Below are 14892 nucleotides of genomic sequence, written 5' to 3'. Positions count from 1 at the left end.
GCATATCATTGCAGTTGGGAAAGCAGAATCCCGGAAGGGAGTTCCAAAGACCCGCAGTTCTGGGGAAGAAACTATTGGAGTAAAAGGCTTTCTTGCACCTAGGGATCTCCACTGTAAAGGGATGAGACTTAGTAGCTTGTCGGGTTTGTCGGGTTAGTTACGTCGGGGAGATACAAGTGTTTGCAGTTCGTCAGAGCATTCACCATTAAAGTATTTGTAGAACAGGCAGAGGGATGCAACATCTCGTCGATGGGACAGAGGTTGAAGCCTAGATGACAGTTCAGGACCTATCAGGTTGGCGACTCTTTTTTGAACCCTGTCCAGGAGCGAGAGACAAGCAGCAGATGCACCAGCCCAGATGTGGCAACAGTACTCCATACATGGGCGAATGGTTGCCTTATAGAGGTATAGAATGTCAATTTCCGAGCAAGAGATATATAGATAGATATAAATAATTCACGTGTGTTTCTGTATGTGTGTGTGTGTGTGTGTGTGTGTGTGTCTGTGTGTGTCTATGTGTGTGTGTGTGTGTGTGTATGTCTGTGTGTGTGTGAGAGAGAGATAAAATCGAAAGTTGCATTAGAGGAGGGAAAAGTTGAACGAATTTCTATCAAATTGTTGAACGAATGCAAGGGCGATAACTGTGTCAGAATCGAACGCCCGTTTCCATGGAGATTTTATTGTTATTGTTAAATCATTTATTTATTTATTTTTTTTTTTGGCACTTTGTGGGCGAGAATGTAACAATAAGGAACGCTTGTGGATCAAAAGAAAGGCAACAAAATGGGCAGTACCAAGCCTGACTGGCCATGGCGATTAACTGCCACTGGAGAACTAGGTGTCAAACGAGAACCCATGTTAAGGAATGAATTACATTTGAGGGTAAGAAGATAGGAGGGGGAGGGAGCGATATTGATGCCAATAATTTGGATATTTTTAATTTTTTTTTTGTCAAATTTAACTATTTCTCTCTCTTTCTCTATCTATCTATCTATCTATCTATCTATCTATCTATCTATATATATATATATATATATATATATATATATATATATATATATATATATATATATATATATATATACTTGATTCAATTTTAGAAAAAGGTACACAAATGTCACCACTTTCGACAGGTTTTGTACTTCGCACACATCTGAAATAAAATGCTTTTTTAATCTTGCATATATTTTTAATAATAAAATCCGGTGCTTATGGAGAATACGGACCGTGCTGAAATAATACCCTTATTATTTAAAAACCACTTTTTAACATGAAGAGGGGATGGCGTTTTGTAACTATTTTGTACTTTCACCTTACAATTTAATAAACGGAAAACGGTATTGAATTTAACTTGAAAACCCTATCTAAAAAAAATAACACGGTCCGTATTCTGCATAACTATCCCCAATTCTAATTTACTTTTTAATGTCTCGCCCTTCCACCCTTAAAAAAAAAAAACAAAAAAAAAAAAACGTTTTCAGTCAGTAATCCAATCAATGGCGGCCCTGTATTTCTTTCCGTACGCGAAATATTTATTTGCTGTGTGTGTGTGTGTGTGTATGTGTGTGTGTGGAAATGTTTTTTTTTTTTCAATTATATTTCACTTTTTTAATACTAATCCTTAAGTTATGAAGCTCAAGAGTACATAAAAAACAAATGACAAAAAATTCAAAAATTCAAAATGGCGTAATAAAAGATAAAATAAAAAGTAATTGTAACTTCTCTTCTAATTTTCGGATTTTGTAGTCATGCCCAAATGCATTTTCTTTTCTTTCAATGGATTGATAGTTGCTATTTCTTCCGGAGAGTTAAGGGCAGAATAAATAAATTGATTGATATAATAATTAAACGAATGAGTTTGCGCTACGAAACAGTTGTTGTTAAGAATTGTGAATGTCAATGTAATTAAAGGAATAAATTGTAAGATGGTCAACATCATGAAATTTGGATTATAGACTTTTGTCATTTGTTTACACCCCCCCCCCACACATATTCTGGAGTTTCATCTGAAGAAGGTCGGAAGTTACATTGATCGAAACGTTGTGCAAATAACACTCAAGATGAAAACAATAGTAAAAAAAAATAGAAATAGTACGATTTATGGTACTTCTGAATTTATAAAACCACGATTTTTCACTAAGTTACTCAGGTGTGACCGGCGGATGACGGGAAGAACCGGAAACGGCCGACAAGTAATTTTCCGGATATTAAGACATTATTTTCCAATGTATTACTTTATGAATTTTAGTGGTTGTCGCCATTCTTAACGTGGAGAGGGGGGAATTGTAACAATTTGTGTATTTTTTTTTGTTTTTCTTTTTTGTAATAAGGCTCGTCTGACCGTTTCCGGTTATTCCCGTCATCTGCCAGGCAGTAGGCACACCTGAGTAACATTGTGGAAATCGCAGATTCATAAATGCTGAAGTATCCGAATTATCAATCCTCATCTCAAAATATTCAAGAAAAAAACAAAAACAAACAAAAAACAAAACAAAACAAATTTTTTTTTTAACCAATTGAAAAGAAAAAATCCAAACTGAAATCTTTTAAATTTCTTTTAAAAAGTTCGTCATTGATCATTTTTTTGAAAAAAATTTAAATTTCAAAGCTTTAATTTAAATTACAATATTATTTTAAAACCGAAAACATAATTTTCGACTTAAAAAAGTATACCAAATGTCTTATGAAAACTTAGCAGAACATGAAATGCTAGATTAACCTAAACAATTGAATTAGTATATATTTTATATGTATACATTAAAATATGACATTTTAAACGTTGATATTAATTAATTATCATATTCCTATTTACTTGCCTCTCCACGAGGGCAGAGTGAGACACAAGGTCGGTTTTTAATATGGGGAAAATCCAGCTCCCCAAAAAGGGGCACTCTGGATAGGAACAAAAATAAAAAAAATTGTCTCAGTCATGAAGGATTTCTCCTCCATTGACTGAGGACAAAAAAGGTGAAGTGTAGCATCAGAACAGATACTACACTGTGATCTTGGCCTGAAGGCCAAGGAACATGTTTTTCAAGAAAATGTTTACTTACAAATGGATGACGTAATAAAGAATGAATGGTAGCTTTTGACAACTATTGAAGAACAAAAACTCATTTGCGTAATAGAAACATTGTTTACATTTTAAAATAAAATACGTATAAAATACGTTTATAAGCCAAATTACAACGCAATATTATGAAAATTGGCAGCCAAATATTTATTTGTTTAAAATTAATATTTCGGAGATAGACTACATCTTCAGAATTTTATACATATTTATTTATCTATCCCCCCACCCCCACCCCACCATGATGTTAAGTTGACGAAATAAAAGTTAGTAAAGAATTCACGTGTTTTCCATCTTCAGTTTTACGCTTGGTGCACGTGATATGAAAGTCAGAGTTGTGTTTTCCGTGCGCCAAGCGTATTTTTTCGGCATTTCAAAATAACATCGCTGAAAAATAAAAAAATTGGGCCAAGTATATATTTTTTAGAAAAATGAAAATTTTTAAATTATATTAAAATTATATAAAATGTATTATATTCTGTTTTTAATATGATAACGTTCAGGGTTTTATCTTTCTGGACAGAAACAAAAGTTGTTTAAAAATAATAGATGTTAGCAGATACAAAAAAAGGTGAAGTGTAGCATCAGAACAGATACTACACTGTGATCTTGGCCTGAATGCCAAGGAACATGTTTTTCAAGAAAATGTTTACTTACAAATGGATGACGTAATAAAGAATTAAAAAACAGTAACTTAGTTTTTCTCAGTCTATTGGCTGTCGCTATCTCTACTATTATATAAAAGCCAGTGTGTTTGTGAGCTCCTTCCTTATAGATTCCGAAACAGCTGAGCCTATCTTTTGCAAATTTCACTCAAAGCTAATTTATATTCTAGCAGTGTTTTTAGAGATGTTTTGTACAGAAATTTATCTGATAAATATCGAAAATCGAAAAAATCCAATCCTAAAAACATTTTTTTTTCTTATCTATATACTAGCAGTTCAGCCCGGTTTTGCGCGGACCCTATGTACTGTTCATAATTTTATGTGCATATGTATGTATATATTAAAAAGTTTGACTCATGTCCTGGTAGCCTACGTCTTAAATTTCAAGTGTTTAGACCCTAAATTGGTGAAGGAGTCTGCAAAGGTCAACTCTTTCAACTTTGACCTCTTGGCAGCCAAATTTTTTCCCTAAAACTGATTAAAAAGCTTGCTGTATGTCTGAATACCCTATACAAAAATTGGCTGAGTAATCTTGTAGAGACCGTAGAGGTCAATTTTTTAAAACTTTGACCTCAATTTTCATCCCTTAACATTTATTGTTTTGGGCTGAAATCAAATTAACAGAAAATTGGCAGAGTAGTTTGGTAGGGAAATGTACACACACGGACACACACACAATTTTACTATTTTTTTAGATATATAGATCTATCTTATGTTCATTAAAGATGGTTGGGATAGAGGTCACGCATTTGTTCGGAACTGTTTATTATTTGCCAAAACTCGCTTTTTCTTGTAACATTTTTGCAGTTATTATTGCTAGCAGTTCTAAAGGCGGCTTTAGTTTCAGAAAATCTATTTCGTTTAAAGCAATTGAAATATTAGTTTCTGTGTGCAATGGAAGCAGCACATTTTAGGTTGTACCACGAATAGTTGTTTGATTTCTGTCGGAATTTCTTGAAAGGTATGAAGCTCTCTATAACCAATCAGTTAAGTCAGTTGCGATAGCTTTCTTTTCAAACACGGAATGCAATTAAATTTGAAAGAATATTTTCTTGGTCTGTCATGCTAAAATTTTAAACAACATTTTCTGCGGTGTATCATGCTTAAGTTTGAAAAATGTTTTCGTGGATCTCTAGCGCTTTAATTTGAAATAAAATTTCAGATGGTCAATCACACTGAAGCTTTAGTTTATCGTATTTTCTTTTGTTTCTCACACTTCAGTTTGAAATAACCTTTTCTTTTGTCTGTCATGCTTAAATTTTCAATAGTACTTTCTTTGTCACCCTTAAGTTTTCAATAATACTTTTTTGGTCTGTCATGTTAACGTTCGAAATCGCATTGCCATCGCTAAGTATGAAGATACAATGGGTGTATGTTACGAATCTCTCTTTTTTCGATGTCACTTAACTGTTCATTACACGTATTTGTTGACATAAACATTCAATATGTGACCGGCCACTACTTGACAATGTTTGCATCAATAATTAATTCGCGTTTCTAAAATCAATCTCATTACATAAACTAATCAAGTGCTTCATAACGGGCGTTGTGAACAGATTTCGCCGACATTATTCTAACCAAGGCAAACTGCTGGACATTTTGTTTTCTTTTTGTTAGCAAATGCATTTTTACTATGTAAACACTTCCAATAATTAATAGAATCATGTATAAGGGAGAAAAGTATTTATTTATAAAAAGTGGTGATTTTTAAAAATTTTGCTCCAAATTAAGATAAAAATGAAATGTAATAAGTCCTCAGATGTACCTGTCCATCGAACAGTATACCGATATTCTATGGCTGACTGGGACAGCTTCCATACACTTATATCAGATCTATCTCTGCATTTCATGTTTAAAAAGGATCTGTACTCTATAGTATCAGACCTAACGGAATGGTTAGTTGTGGATATAGACCGTTTCATACCATCGAAAAAATTCCAGCAAAACTTAACAGCCAACCGTGGTTCTCTCCAGAATGTGCTGCTGCAATTGCACACAGAAATCACCTTTTCCATTGCTTCCAACGTAATAAATTTACTGAACCGAAAGCCGCTTTCAGGACTGCCAGCAACCACTGAAAAAAGTAATAAAAAATGCAAGAGAGTTGTATGCTCAGTCCGTCAAGTCCAAAGTAGCTGAGCTTTCCATTCCATTGTCTGATACTATAGACGACACATCCTTTTTAAACATGGAACGCAGAGGAAGATCCGATATAAATGTACGGAAACTATCCCAGTCAGCCATAGTGTATCGATATACTGTACGATGGAGAGGTACGTCTGAGGACTTATTACATTTCATTTTTATCTCAATTGATACATCTGAGTGGTCGGAAGATCCAAGAGGAGACAGAACGGAAACTGAACATAGTTCAGGGCAAGTTGTGAGAAAAAGGTCTAGGAGACTTGCATACTGGCCATCATTGTCGGGCACACGGGTGGGTTTGTGAACAATCTGAGTGAGGTCATAAGCAATGGAGAAATCGTGACAGAATCTCCCCTCATCATCAGCCTTGTTTGAGTGGGTCAACCATTCCGCATTGTGAACATTGAAGTTTCCACATACGTGAATGTTAGCTGAAGGATATGCTGATAGAACTTGGTCAATTTTCTCAGATATGCTTTTAAAGATGGTAACTCTGCTGTTATGGGGGCGATAGAGAGTAAATATAAATGCTGTAGTGTGAGCTAGTGCTACTCAGAAGCACATATAGGGTAAGTTAGGATCTTCTCTGGAGATGTCCCTACCACATGGAAAGCCATCTTTTATATAGGCACATATTCCATTCCCATGGCGATCTTGGGGGTCAGATTTGGAAGTTAGGTTAGAGTATCCTTTAATTACGAACTCATTTAGGGAAATAGTCTGTCCAATTCCAGTTTCGCTTAAAAATAAAAGGTCTGGTTTAGTCTCCTGTAATTGGGCTTCAACCTCTGGAAGGTTAGAACGTAGACCCCTGATGTTGGAGAAGGAGACATGGTAGTGGGGGTCTACGTTCGAAGTTTACTTCACAAAATCTCCAGCTATGGTATAGTTGGAAATGTCTTCTCAATTATTAAATCATTTCTTTCTGAAATCCTGGGCCCAACTCTCTTCCTGATCTACATTAATGATTTTCCAAATCACATCCTTACATAATTCATAGACATTTATGCTGATGATACTACCATCTATGGTAGCACATCTAAACCGTAAATGACCAAGTTCTCTCCGATTCTCTCTCCTCTGATCTTGAGCACATGGTACAATGGGAAAAAAAGTGGCTGGTTACTTTTAATACATCTAAAACCAAGATTTTATCTTTACATCATCAACGCTTTGATACCCATCTGGCATCAATTGAAATGAATGGCTCTCGTCTTGGGGAGGCCTCATGTTTTGACAAGCTTCTGGGCTTGACCTTTACTCTTGATATGAAATGGAACACATACATCAAATCTGTTGCCAAGGCCACTCGGAAAATGGTGGGATCCTTCTATCGATCCAGTAGATATCTCACTGCTAATGCAATTCTCTATCTATATAAGAGCCAGGTACGTCTAAGGATGGAGTACTGTTGCCACATCTGGGCAGGAGCTGCTAGAAAGGACATCCTACATTGATAGAATTCAAAATAGACTTTGTAGCCTCGTAGGAGATGTTCTTTTCTCTTCCTAGCAACCTGTTTCTCATAGAAGAGATGTTGCGAGTTTCTTTGCTTTATCATTATTTTCATGGCAAGTGCTCGACTGAGCTTCAATCTATGGTCCCCCCTCGCCAAACTTTCACAAGAAACACTCGTCTAGCTGAAAACACTATCAATAATTCCCCCCACTCTTTATCTGTGCCTAAACCTAAACGTATATTCCACGAACAAAGCTTCTTTCTTAGAACTGCACACCTGTGAAACTGTCTTCCGTTTTCCTGCTTTCCAGCTGACTACAATATGGTTGTCTTCAAGTCCAACATAAACAAGTTCTTGATGAGCCATTCCACTTAAGTTAACAAATTTACCGAATTTCCATTACTAATGATTACTATATTGTCCAATTGACTACTGTACACTCTTTAACCTTTATCTCCTTGATAAGTGGTGATGCCCATGTAAAAAACCCACAAAAAACGTAAAATATACACAAAATTTAAAGCTTCAAAGCAAATCAGGAAAATATTTCATCAGAAATAAAATGAAGTAAGCTCATTTGTTTTACCGTCCATTTTTAACTAAAACTGATAGGTTCTCTCCATTATAAGCATTACCTACCTTTTCTACACACCCGTGTACACGTACATACAGAAGGCGATCAGACCTAATTACGCCTCTTTCTGCCAAGCTAGGGGGCGCTAAGGACAGGACTATAAAAGCTAAAACAAAGTGATGCTTCTTTTCTTTTCCTCACTTGCTCAAAATGCACACACAAAAGGCAAGGCATATGAGACACATTATCTCAACTTCCTCCCACACATTGGCACTCACTCTGTATTGAATGTGTTAAGTGTTGAGACATGTTGAACAGAGTGCAGTCTCGATAATGAGTGTGAAGTATTTTCCAGTAACAAAGATGGCGGCAGTAATTGCTAGTATCAAAGATGGCGGCCAAGAATCAAATGCAGTCCGTGAGGTAGTTAACGGTGAACTGATTGAATCTAAAATTCGACAATTTTTATAGTAACTTTGGAAGATTTTCATTGGTTGATTACCACAACCGGTGGTCATAAAAATGATTGGCAAAATCATTGGTGTTATTCCCCATTAGGAGTCAAAAACATTTTACAGATTGCCTACTAAACACTATCCATCCATATCGTAGGTATCTTTGTACAGGACTTTGTCAGATGCCTTGACATCATCATCATCATGACGGGCTCCTTACCCGGACCAATCTAACTCTTCCTCTCCATCAGCTTCCTCAGATCTTCAGGTTCACAGTTTGCGTCGTGTGCTACGTCATCCTTTGCTTGCGCGTCCATAGCAATATATCGCTCACCAATTCATGTTTGCTCCTCAGACAATGACCAGCACATCGTAGGCATCTTTCTCTGATGGTATTAGATATGGCAGATAGGTTCCCATAAAGTTGCTGCTTCGGGGGATAATTTTGCCAAGCTATATTTAATACTGTTCGTAGCATACGGGTTTATGTGCCATCTAGTTTTCTTTCCAATCTCTTGGTGAGTGTCCAGGTTGTAGCACCGTAAACAAGGACAGACTCTACACTGCCCTAAAGAACTACCTTTTCAGTTTGTTAGTTAGTCCCGAAGTCCATACTGAACGCAGCCCATCCAATGTGGCCCATGCTTTTGAGATGTGAATTTCGATATCTCTCTCTGTGGAAGCTATGTTGCTGCCCAGATACGTAAACTCAGTGACTTCTTTCAGTGTTTCATATTGGAAGTAAACCCTGACCAAATATTTAAAAACAACGTATGCTATCTCCTGAAGACATCCAGCATGTTCCTCAGGTTTCTGACAGGGACATCATGCAAGTAAAAAGCCATTAGAAACTAATAAAAAAGATGAGTAAAAATAAATCTACATACTAGCAGGGCAGTACCGAGGATAAAATGGCCTTTCAACTCGTTTATACACCAGGCGGGAAGAGGTAACTAATGGTGTAAACCTTCTCTCCTCTGAAAGGGGCATTATAGCTATGACAGAGGTCAATCAAGGTTAGCCATCAGGCCTTGTTAAAAACTTGATAAAAACGGCCTGGCTCCTTATCAAAAATCAGAATATTAGATGGTTAAAAACCCAATGATGGTCGATTGCAGAACAGAAGTTCTTATTGTTTTGCTACCACTATTAAAAGTTTGAAAGTAGAGTAAAACTTCAAACGCAGTCTGAACCGAGGAGATCAGGAAATTTAGACTTTGTTGAACCTATGTACACATTTTTTTACACTCACAATTCAAATGCGTACAAACATTTTCAGGTTCACAATAATTTTATTTCAAACATATTGCGTTTGTTTTGTCCTTACAGTGAAACATGGAGAGGAACCACAAAATTTGACATTGGTGACCCCGATGTGACTCTGAATATGCAACCTTCTAAAGCTCTTAACTAGATCGCCTCAGGACATGCTGCTTAAAGTGGATGCAATATTTTGATCCTTGTTTTCAATTCAAACAGTCATCGCATCTGGTTGTTTCCTAGAAACGTAAAAAATGTTTGTGTAAAATCTTTTGTACCTTATACATGATTCTATTTATTAGTGAACACTTTCCCATAAACATGGTAAGGATACAATTGCTTATAAACTGTGATACATAAACTTACCTGGATTATATATATATATATATATATATATATATATATATATATATATATATATATATATATATATATATATATACAGTGATGATCATATTTATTGGCACGGTAAAATAAAAGTTAAATTTTGTCTAATAAATTCTAAAAAAGGGATTAAATTAAAGAAAATAACAAAGTATATTATGTATTTTTAACTGGCCTTTCCGATGCAGCAATCGGATTTTAGAAAAAATAAATAACAAAGGAACAACAAACATAATTGCAAAAAACCCTTGTTCAAAATTATTGGCACGATTTATTTAATAATCAATTGTATAGCCTTTGGCCTTGATTACCTTCCTCAGTCGCTTTTCATAGTTTACAACCAAGTTGTTGCACTCTTCAGTAGTAATTTTAGCCCACTCTTCCTGACAATAATCCCCCAATTGAATAAGATTCTTAGGCTTCCTTTGCATTACCCTCAATTTTAATGTTCTCCATAAATTTTCAATTGGATTAAGGTCTGGGCTTTGTGATGGCCACTCCAAAACATTAATATGATTGTCCTCAAGCCATTTCTTAGTCAGTTTAGCCGAATGCTTTGGGTCATTATCTTGCATGAACCACTAACGACGACCAAGTGAGAGCTCTTTAGCAGAGTCTTTCAGGTTTTCATCCAATATTTTAACATAATCTTCCTTTTTTATGCTACCTGTGACCTTAACAAGTCGCCCTGGTCCAGAGGCAGCAAAGGATCCCCAAAACATCAAACTGCCTCCACCGTGCTTCACTGTGGGTATGGTGTTCTTAGGCAGGAAAGCTTCGCCAGATTTTCTGTAAATATAAGACACTTTATTATGGCCAAATAACTCTATTTTCGTTTCGTCAGTCCATAGAACACGTTTCCAGAATGCAACATCTTTATCAATATGACGTTTTGCAAAGGCTAGCCTTGCTTTCAGGTGCATAGGCTTCAATAAGGGAGTCTTTCTCGGACGACATGCTTTTAAACCAGCTCTCTTCAAAACTCTACCAACTGTATGTCGAGATACATTCACTCCAGAGGTGCTCTGTTCATCAACAATCTCCCCAACAGAGATCCTTGGGCTTTGTTTTACTTGTCGAACAATTTTCCGTTCATCTCTTGGGGAAAGAATCCTTTTTCTCCCTCTACCCTCTAAACTCATAACGTAGCCTTGCGATTTGAACTTGTTTATTATGGCTCTAACAGTGGATTTGGGAAGGTTTAGCTTCTTTGAAATCTTATCATAGCCCTCCCCATTGATATGGCATGCTACAACAAGCTTCCTGACGTCTTCGCTGTGTTCCTCAGTTTTAACCATGGCGATTGAAAATTATAATTTAGTCACTTATAATAGTTTAAATAAATCGCTATCTAAAAATTATCTGAAAAAAATTATTCACTGAATTAGCGTTAAACAAGCATAATATGGCTATAAAAAAGTTCAGAAAGCACGTAAACCGGAAATTGATTGATATTATACTGATACTAAAAGAAAAACAAAGCCGTGCCAATAATTTTGAACAAGGGTTTTTTGCAATTATGTTTGTTGTTCCTTTGTTATTTATTTTTTCTAAAATCCGATTTCTGCATCGGAAAGGCCAGTTAAAAATACATAATATACTTTGTTATTTTCTTTAATTTAATCCCTTTTTTAGAATTTATTAGACAAAATTTAACTTTTATTTTACCGTGCCAATAAATATGATCATCACTGTATATATATATATATATATATATACTACTGTTTCTCAAGTGGCAAGGTACTCACATCGCATGCAAAAGATTCAGGTTTAGAACAATTGAACAAGGAAACTTAAAGGAGACTAATAACACAGAACAAAACATTTACTTAGGATGGAATCGTATTCCCTTTTGCTTACTTAAAAAAAAACAAAAAAAAAAACAAAGTGGAACACCGTGAAGAAAAGATGCTATTCCATTCGCTTAGCACAGCTTCCCACAGTTTGTTATTGTTCGAAAAAGTTCTTCCATCCAATGCACGGGATATTATGGACCAAATATTCTTGATTGGGTTTAAATCGGGGCTTTGACCTGGCCAAAATATCACATTAATTGAATTATCAGAAAATTATTTTTTGTGACTTTAGCAGTGTGTGCAGGGGCATTATCATGTTGAAAAATAATGTTCTGGGATATTCCCAGCTTCTGGATACTTTGTAACAGTCCTGTTTTTAATATTCGAATGTATTTCTTTGCATTGATTAACTTCTCACATCTAATAAGTTTCCCAACTCCTGCTGCAGTAAAAGTTCCCCATACCATTATCTCTCCATTTCCGTGTTTAATTGTCGCTTTTATGCAACTTGGTGAAAATCTTTCTCCAGTTCTTCGATTGCACCATTTGGGAGCATCAGGAGCATCAATAACAAAACAAAATTTTGATTGAATCTGACCAGAAAACATTCTTGAACCAATCTGTATCTTTCTTGCCATAACACAAGAAAAATCTATGCACACCCTTTGGAAGAAAATTCCATTTCTTTCATTCATCTAGATATTGTATATCTAGAAAGCGAATTTCCAGCCCCTTTTTTGAATTCTTTGTTATGGTCAACATAAGTTTTCTTTCAATCCTTCAAAACAGTTAATTTAAGCCTGTGGTCGTCCTTCAAAGTGAATACTGTAGGGCGACCAGATCCAGATTTCCCTTTTACCAAGTAACCTTTGACCAATTCGCTTCACTACAGAAGAGATGTTTTCACTTTTTCTTTTCTCAAAATATCAAAATTCTGCTTGTAAGTCATTTTGGACTGCCTTAATCCTGCAATTTGTTTTTTTATATCCTCACCAAGATGCGGTCTTACAATTTTTAGGATTCATTTTTCCACTTATTATTATATGCTATAATAATGATCTGCAAAATAGAAATTTTCAGTTAAAATTAACAAAAATTCATGGAAAAATAAATGAAAAATCGATTTCTTCTTCTTTCACTCTTGGCTCATTTTTTTTTGCTCATGAGTGTGTGTGTATATATATATATATATATATATATATATATATATATATATATATATATATATATATGAGGTGCCTTCAATAAGTTTCCAGACTTTTTCGAATGGACACTTTTATTGATAGAACACATGAAACTCTAGTCTTCTTCAAAGTAATCTTCTTCGGTTGCAATGCACTTGTTGTACAGTTCCAATAACTTCTGGAAGTCCCTATGTGTAAGCGTGTCAATGTCACAGCCCCTTTCATCTTCATAATGACAGCCTCTAAGTTTTTTCCTTGAGCTTAGGAATAACCAAAAGTCACAGGGAGCAAGGTCTAGACTATAGCGAGGGCGAGGAACTGTCTTGATGCCCATCTTGGTCTAATAGTCCGTGACAAGGATGGAAATGTGAACTGATGCATTGTCCAAACTTTATGCAAATCTTCCGCATCTTCAGTTCCTTGCGAATAATTGTGTGTACAGTTTCCACACTGACATCATACTGTGCACTTATTGTCTTTATAGACACACGACGGTCCTTATCCATGAAATTCTTTATTTAGCCAATTAACTTCGATATCCTGACTTCCTTGCTCCTCCCAAACCTCTCATTATCCCACATGAATGAGCTTACTTATCAAGGCCCAGAGGCCACTCGAGGATAAGGGTTAAAGTGTGTAGAGTAGTCAATTTGACAATCGCTGAAATCACTAATGTTTCTATATAAAAGCCAAGTACGTCCAAGGATGGAATACTGCTGGTATATCTGGGCAGGAGCTGCTAAAAACAGCCTATCCTGCCTTGACAGAGTACAAAATAGACTTCATGGCTTAGTGGGGGATGCCCTTTTCTCTACCCTGCAACCTCTCTCCCACAGAAGAGACGTTGCGAGCCTATCCTTGTTTTATTGTTATTTCCATGGCAGGTGCTCGTCTGAACTCCAATCTCTGGTCCCCCCTTGCCAATCCTTCACGAAAAACACCCGTCTAGCTGAATCCACTGTGAAAAATTTCCCCCACTCTTTATTTGTGCCTAAATCAAAATGTGGATTCCATGAACACAGCTTCTTTCTTAGAACTGCACGCCTGTGGAACTCTGTTCCGTCTGCCTGCTTCCCACTTGACTACAACTTGAATGTCTTCAAGTCCAACGTTAACAAATTCCTAATGAACCGCCCCCTTAGGTAAACACTTCATCAAATCTCCACACTAACGTAATGTACTTGCAATAACCCTTATCCCTGAGTGGCTTCCGGGCTCTGAGAAGTGGTGACCACTGTGTAAAAAAAAAAAAAAAAAAAAAAATGTTTTCTTTTTTCTTTCCCATAACATTAAGATATTAATTCTATTCTATATTATTTTTTTTATACACCTACAGACACTAGTGTTTCATGCTTACGCAGTCATCAATGTAGGAGATGATGATCAATGCTGGTCGAAGGATTCAAATCCTGCAAAGAAGCCACCTTTGGCTTTATTAGCGAGGAACATATCCTAGGACCACCGTTCCCAGCCACAAAATTAAGGGAAACTTTAACATTAATGAAATGTAACGTTTTTAATACAGACGATCGTATAGTGATTAAAGAACAGGAGGTCACGATCTTGCACACAAAGCTAGCTAACCGACTTTTTAAATTTCCCCAGACAGTGCTCAACTTTAAGAATTTATTTATTTCTTAAAGGGGCGTAAATAATTATATACTATATATATAATATTATAATAGTTATGCATGAATTCAGACTTTCATTTTTTTTTCCGTATCGATATCCAATGAACTACTTTTTTGACTAGCTTTAAAACTGTAAATTATACTTTACATGAATTTGTTGTTCAATAGGATGCTTAAATAAGAAATATTAACATTTCTTTAATTCATGGCGTTTCAAAGAAATGTGTTCTCATCAGAGAAAAAATAGTAGCAAATGAATATTATAACGA

The 14892-nt window shown here is 35.7% G+C and overlaps 1 protein-coding gene across 1 annotated transcript in view; it reads left to right on the top strand.

Moving 5' to 3' along the window:
* The first annotated feature begins 678 nt into the window (after positions 1–678).
* Positions 679–14892, top strand: part of LOC145303459 (cilia- and flagella-associated protein 77-like) — a 56380-nt gene continuing 42166 nt past the window's right edge. The window contains exon 1 of the mRNA XM_080144796.1: positions 679–882. Coding sequence (XP_080000922.1) covers positions 784–882 — 99 coding nt within the window. The 5' untranslated portion in view covers positions 679–783. The remainder of the gene's footprint in view (positions 883–14892) is intronic.

Source organism: Euprymna scolopes, chromosome 19 (assembly GCF_053919585.1).
Source record: "Euprymna scolopes isolate OS-2025 chromosome 19, ASM5391958v1, whole genome shotgun sequence".
Classification (NCBI taxonomy): Eukaryota; Metazoa; Mollusca; class Cephalopoda; order Sepiida; family Sepiolidae; genus Euprymna; species Euprymna scolopes.
This window is presented reverse-complemented; position numbering and strand designations above follow the sequence as displayed.